At 28.2% G+C, this 7,790-nt stretch overlaps 1 protein-coding gene across 1 annotated transcript; it reads left to right on the top strand.

Moving 5' to 3' along the window:
• The first annotated feature begins 6,731 nt into the window (after positions 1 to 6,731).
• Positions 6,732 to 7,790, top strand: LOC130675016 (ankyrin repeat and sterile alpha motif domain-containing protein 1B-like). The gene has a single exon (XM_057480470.1). The coding sequence runs from the start codon at positions 6,732 to 6,734 to the stop codon at positions 7,788 to 7,790; it is 1,059 nt and encodes a 352-aa protein (XP_057336453.1).

A 7,790-nucleotide genomic window follows, 5' to 3' on the forward strand; every position in this document is an offset into this window, starting at 1 on the left:
TTACTTGTACGTAAATAAAAATGGCCTAAACCAGCACATTTACAAGCAGGTGAGAGCTAAATTTACATTGATTTAGTTGAATAAAGTTGAGTAAGAGGGCGTTAGTTGCGTGTTTTTTTTTCATTCAATTGATGGTAAGGAAGTTTAGAAATTCTTACGAGTTTTTGATTGCAAACTGACAGAAATTTACAACTGAAATAAGACGTCAAATTGACTGCAAAAATACTTGAACCGTTTATTTGAGAAACCCCATAAGTCATGTTATTTTACGAAATTGGGTTTTTTGCATTTTTGGGTTCTTTGGATGTCCCTCCATAGAAATCAATCGAAATGTGCATCAAATCAGCGTTTAAAATAAAATTAACGGGGTAAAAACAATTTCATTTAATTGAAAAACCACATGAGTCAATGACTCAAATAAACATATGCAGTTTTAGTTTTACAGAAATCATTTTTTTTTTTTTAATTTAAAATTCGCGCTCTTTGGGAAATTAATTTCAAATTTTGTTTTATTGTTGACTGTTATATGACTAATTAAAATGTTTAAATTAATTATAATTTTTCGTAATTTCTGAGTTTTAGAGTTGAAATACATATTTAATACTTCATTTTATCAGTGTAATAAATGATTTGAGTGGAAACATTTAAAGAAACAATGATTTTATAACTTTTTTTTTCCGTTTGGTTGAGAAACCCCATAAGTCAATCAACTTTAAATATTTTTTTTAAGTATTTTCAGTTAAAAAATAAAATTTTTCTTGTTGGAATCTTTTTCAGAGACGCTAACATTATTGTATTCAATTATTTATTTATTATTTTAATGTCAAGTTTTTCCAAAAAAATGTTTTTTGTGTTTCCTGAAAAATTTGGTTTTCTTGACTTATGGGGTTTCTCAAATAAACGAATCACTTGATGGTGCAAATAGTTTATGGTGACTTGTAGTCGATTTGAAAGAATAATTTTACTCATTTAAGTTTTTCGCAATTTTCTGTCAAATTTTAATTCTTTTTCATCATAGAGTGCAAGAGCAACATATGTAGCAGTACGATTTTTGCGTGAAATACTTGCGTGTTTTTTTTTTTTTTATTTTAAATATTTATATTCTGCCGCCATTTTATTTTGATTTACGATTTTTAATTTCTTTCCCATTTATAATAAGTTATTTTTTGAATATTTGAATTTACCGCACAAGTAATGAGAATAATTAATAAAAAATTTATTTGACTTAATATTTCATTTGAAATAATTATTTGTTTCACATTCAATTCAAAATTTAACTTAAATTATTTAAAAAAAAATGATAAAAAAACTTACGCAATTCATTTTTGCAGCAATGTTTCTTGATGAAGATCCTTTCGAAAAATAAGACAAGTAACTTTAGGAGCTTCAGGACAACTAAACTACATCAAGCAGAAAGTACTGTTCGTTTAAAGACCCAAATTAAGGAAAGAGGTCACCAATTGCAAGTTCATTAGTCAGAATAATTTTACAAAACTCATTTGAATGTCATTAGTAGTTACAAAATATAAATGATAACTCAAAGAAGACTGTTTACAATTATAAGGGACAAAGATTTCGGCAGACAGACTAATTACGCAGGTAATAATTGACACTTTATCGTAGTCTGGCCTCATTAAATGAACCCTCACTTATTTAACTTTAATGTTTTTAATCCTATAATGACTGAGACTTTGTCTACTTTTCACCAGATAACAATTGGATTTTATTACATGGGTACTTAAATATTTCCACCTCAGGTATGAAAAGACCATAAATGACAAAATAATGATTGAGACGAATCGAATGGGAATTTTTTTTGGAAGAAGAAATTATCAGCATTATACGAGCATTTAAAATAAATAAATTACGAAATATGAATTTTTAAAAATGATTGTTTTCCCGTAACTTAATTTTTCGAAAAAAAAATCAAATTTTTTCAATTATTACCATTTAAATTTATTGTTTTTATTTTTTTTTTCCAAATTTAAAAGTTCTCTGGGCACTCTTAAAAATTGTTATCACGGTGTTGTGAGAAATAAGGCTTGTTAAAAAAAAACTTTTTGTTCAAGTGGAAAAAAAATACTATAGTCGAAAAAACATCACTCTGACAAACTTTGAGGATTTTCTATAATTATAATTTATTCTCAAATAAAAACTATAAAAGAAATCGGTCATTGTATTACCGAAATTTATCCAGATATTTCAGTTTTAGCTTTTATAGTAGGGTGGTCGTTAAAAATTAAATTTTCTTAGATGCCCCATAAAAAGCTTCTTTTCAGTGCAAAAATACGTGGGGAATTAGTTTTTGTCGTTTTAAGTAAAAAGAACACATGCCACAGGACGATCAAAGATCATTTTTCGATACAATCGCGGTTTTTTTTAAATATCTTATGAAATATGCAGATCAAAGGAAAAAATCATAGGAACAATTTTGTAGGAAATTAAATTCTTGACAAAAAAGGTCATGTTCATTTTTTTTATAAAATGTGTATTTATGAAGATATGTTAAAAAAAACTTTTTTAGATCTGATGAATTGAGCGTTTTAAGGATTACAAATTTTGAAAATAACATTTCTCTAAATATAGAAAATATAACGAGCATTAATGATTGATATGTTACGAAGTTGTTTATATTTAAGAAAAAACGTTATTTTTAACATTCGTAATTCTTAAATGCTTAATCGATAAGATCTAAAAAGTTTTTTTTTTAATATTTTCATAAATACACATTTTATAAAAAAAATGAACATGACTTTTTTTGTCAAGAATTTAATTTCCTACAAAATTGTTCCTATGATTTTTTCCTTTAATCTGCATATTTCATGAGATATTTAAAAAAAAAACGCGATTGTATCGAAGAATGAACTTTGATCGTCCTGCGGCACGTGTTCTTTTTACTTTAAAAGAAAAAACCAAATTCCCCACGTATTTTTTCACTAAAAAGAAGCTTTTTAAGGGGCGTCTGAGAAAATTTAATTTTTAACGACCACCCTATTGTACAGGTAATCATTTTAAAGTCGAATAAAAATAATTTTTTCATGTACCGTTTTAAAATTGTCTTTTAAAATAACTTTTAACCATTAAATGATGCAATAAATATGGAATGACATAAATCATATTATTATCATCACAAAATTTTCTTTATTTAATAGTTATTATCACATCTTTATCTTTAAGATTTCACCTAACTTCATATATAAGAGGATATGCCATCTATTTTCTTTTTCACACACATGTGAACAAACGAAACGGTCCATGTTGCACTTACATCAGCAAATGGAAATTTCAAATAAGCCATTCTCAGGTATAAACCAAAATTTCCGAACGAGAAGCATTTTATTCGATAAATAATAACTTTACGCGTCAAATATATGAACTATTTTACTTAATAATTTGGATCTTTATCTTTATCTATGAAAACAGTTCATTTGAAAACCACCTATTTCACTCACTTCAGTTTAATAACGATATCTTTTTTGTAAATAAATAATATTTTGTATCTTTCAGAGAATATTCGTATTAATTTTAATTATTTATAAACAAACTGTTATTTTGCTTTAAGTTGTTAGAAATTCACTATATGGCAGCATTTTCGCTTGCTTGGTCCGTCATTTAATGAACGGTCATGTGACGGTCCTGTGACCGTCCGAAAACAAAAAAAAAAATCTGGGCGTCGTTTGACCCTGCGGGCCAGCCCCAAAACTTCCCGCTGTTTTCGAGCTCTTTGAGCTCGAAAACATTGTAGTGGGTACATTTTCGAGCTCTTCGAGCTCGAAAATACTATTGTATCCCATTCTTTTCGAAAAAAACCGTTTTTAGCATTTCTTTCTCCCACGATATCTCACGAACGAATCGACCGATTTCGATGTTTGAGGCGGCAATCGACGTGTTTTATTGAGTTCTAGAGCTGATTAGATTTTGAAGACGATCGTTTGAGTCGTTTCTAAGAAATCAATAAAAAACTAAAAAAAAAAAAATTTTTTTTTCCGTAATTCGCCAATATTTTCGAATCTACTTGATCAAATGATCTGAAATTTTCAGAAAAGTTGATGGCCAACAAGTTCTTTCGATTGCCGCCTTAACCATCCAAATCGGTTCATTAGTTAAAAAGTTATAAGCCGGTCACACACATACATACATACAGACACTCGGACATCATTCTGAAAATAGTCAGAATAGCTTCCTAGGACCTCAAAACGTCGACAACTGATGAAATTTCGATTTTCGCAAATCGGGGTGAAAACAATAACTTCCCAATTTTTCGAAAATCGTCGATTTTCTTAGCGGGAAGTTAAAAAAATGTCAATGACGGGACCGCTCGCATCTCTAAGTATGACGCATTTTTTGAATCAGGATGTTATTTTACTTGATTCAAAAATATATAAATATATTTTTTTAAATTACTACAATAGTTACTCATACTATTTTTTGATTTAGAAATTCATATATAAACTTCTAAATCAAAAATTTTATTGGAAAAAAATCATATTTTTATTACAAAAAAAAGAAAATTATTTATGCTAAAAATTTGAATAGTATTTTTTTTTAATGACTACATTTTCAATAATTGAAAATTGAAGGTTACAAATTAAATGAACATTGACAATTAAATACATTTCGAAATTTTTACTTTACCCAAGTAAATCTGTTACTTGGTTTTAGAGTTCGATTTATTGTGGAAACAACACGTACTTCTGAAACAAGCATAAATAAATCTTGATTTAAGAATCCCAAAACTTCTCGAACCAAAAAAAAAAAATTGGCATTTTCCAAACTAGTATTGTTAATTCAAGAATATATATATCGTCGCACAATACTCATTAACAAATATTACATATATATATTTAACGACTCCTAATCTCATTGTCATAAACCATTAGTACTATTGTAGAAAATCTAGACAATCATTGAAAGATCTCTTTAAAACCTTACATCCTATAATTACGGCGATGAACATTAAATAGTGTAATAAGGTAAAGTAACCAGTAGTTGAACACTTCTAAAAATGGGACCAGTAGTTAAACAGACTTTTAGAATTGTTGTTATACAAAATCGGTATATATATTATGAGTAATATGCGCATGTTATAATTATTCAATGATATAGTAATTGATTACTGTAAGTTTTTTCAATTATAACTCGAAAAAATTACATATTTTTTAACTTTAAAGTTGACATGTCGAGAATAGCCGATAGATGCTATTTTTTTCATGAAAAAGATACTATACCGTAAGCCGAACAATCAGTAAAAAAAACGGTATATCATCATTTTAAGTAAAAAAAAAATTATACCACCCAATGAAATAGTCTTTTCTAAATACTATATATTTTTTGCAAAGACATAAACTAAAATTTTTATATTAAATTTTAGCGTCTAACTATACCTCCCAATGTTCAAACCAGTACCCAAAACTTGAACGACATAGCGTCACATGTTCAAGTATTGGTTCCATGTTATTTTTATGGTTGCAGTAGGTGAACAGCGTAAAATTTATTCTAGTGCAATAACAAATAATTTAATTTAATTATTTATTTTTTTAAAAAGATGTACGAAAATAAAGTATGAGTGATTCATTAACAATTAGTGTAATAATTTTAAGTGATTTCGTGTGAAAACGTATCTATTTCATCAAAATAAATTTTTATTACTTTCTAACCAAAAAAAAGTTCACAACATATAGGTAAGATGAAAATTGCGAATAACATTTATCTGTTAATAAAAAATGATCCGTTACAATTAGTAAAATTTACAATAAAGTTTGTTAAATCCATAAAATTTCACGACTTAACAACTTCATAAAAAACTTAAAAAATTAAACAAGAAACTATTTAGACCTGAAAGTTCAAATTCTTGTTCTGTCCTTGTAATAAAACAATTATATTTATAATAAAGTATTTATGATTTTTAATTCAGGTAACAGTTCATTTTTTGTGTTGTTTTTAGTTCATAATAATTAATTCATTAGTAATAAAAAATGTAATTAAAAAATTAAATACAAATATTTCTCATTTTTAAATCATCATATTACGTATTCAGAGTATTATTTTCAATGTTATTCAATAATATATTATAATTCTTTTGATATTTCAATAAAACGTTGAAAAATTTTGGTGTGCCTATTGCCATATATTTTATTAGTTCAACTACTGCGGCTTGTCACAGTTGATCGTTCAACTACTACTCCTTTCATAGTCTATCTTAAAAACGTTGTCAAAATATAAATATTCAATTATCTGCGTTATTTTGCACTTCAATCAATTCAAAATTGTTTATATTTTCATGAAAATCATTAATTTGAACTAATGATTACAACTTTAAATATTAAAAGTAGGGTCGAATACGTTTTACTTTGAAACCTGTTCAACTACTGGGTACTTTACCTTAGGTAGAGAAAAATAATTACCCCAAAAGTATGAACTGTAACTATTGTCATTAGATAGCTCAAGTGAGGGGAGGGGGTAAAAACTGAAAAATGAAAGTGGTGGAGATTCTATGTTAAATTCGAAGGTACCATAGACCATCGCTTAGTATAATTTCTGATCTTGAGACTATCAGTGGTTCAGTTACTCTCGTCTTAAGACTCCAAGACTATATTCAGCGTTTACCAATAATTGAACATTTTATTATTACAAAGTGATCAGTGACTTTAATAGTTCAGTGTCAAAGTTTATTACCTTCAAAGTGAAGTTGTTAAAAATCGAGAATTCGTAAATTTATCAAAATCATCACAATGCAGAACCACTATCAATTTCTTACTACTGAGTTCTACCCACCCTTAATGATAGCGGTTAAGCGAAATGACACAAACCTTGCTAAGCTTTTAATTGAAAGGGGCGCTGACGTGAATAATGCGGTGCCTGAAGATAGTTCTTCTTGTGTCGATCAACCATTACATGTTGCTATTCGCAGAGATTATGACATGATGGTTTTCCTGCTTCTAAGGAATAATGCCGACCCTAATATTGATATGGAATTTAATCAAAAACCACTTATGGTTGCTACCCTCGAAAATCGCGTAGGAATAATGAAGCACCTCATTGCGTATGGTGCCAATGTTAACGATTTTTCTGAAGTTGAATTTATGAAATTGACTTGTCTTCATGTTGCCGTCAATGGCAATTTCTGCGAAGCAGTTAAATCATTGTTGGAAGACATTACAATTGATGTAAATCTAACGACTATGGATGGAAGTTCAGCCCTTCATATCGCAGTTCAAAGACTCAACCACAATCCTACTATCATACAACATCTTCTTGATGCTGGTGCTGATATTAATTTGAGAAACCTTTACGGTAGAACAGCATTTGATTCATTATATTTATATCCATCCGACGTTAGAAAGATATCGAAAGAGCATATTGTAAAGCTTAGTGCGGCTTCTTTGTATGTAAGTGAAAAAAATTTAGCACTTATAGCGAACCGCGAAGAATTTAGTGAAGTGCGTAATAAGTGTATGAAAGAAATTGAAAATATGAAAAAAAAAAAGATTGGTGATAGTAATTTTACATACTATGATTTATTGCGTAAATCTCAACATAATTTGGCTGTTGGTTTAAAACATTATGATCCTTGGAAAAATATTGATCCATTGGTTTCATTCCCTCTATACGGTGAAATGATAAATTACCGATTAAGGAGAGTGTTAGGGCGAAAAAGACTTTTAATTGATGTCACTGATTTAGTGTATGATATTTTTGATGACATTCGCTTACCAAGTACTTTTACAAGGATGATTTTTAAATATCTTACTATTGGAGATTTGAAGAAATTAGTTGTTAAGGATAACTAA

Source organism: Microplitis mediator, chromosome 9 (assembly GCF_029852145.1).
Source record: "Microplitis mediator isolate UGA2020A chromosome 9, iyMicMedi2.1, whole genome shotgun sequence".
In the NCBI taxonomy this organism is placed as follows: Eukaryota; Metazoa; Arthropoda; class Insecta; order Hymenoptera; family Braconidae; genus Microplitis; species Microplitis mediator.

Excerpts from the sequence above, each read along its gene's own strand:
- LOC130675016 (XM_057480470.1), top strand. The coding sequence starts at position 6,732 with ATGCAGAACCACTATCAATTTCTTACTACTGAGTTCTACCCACCCTTA.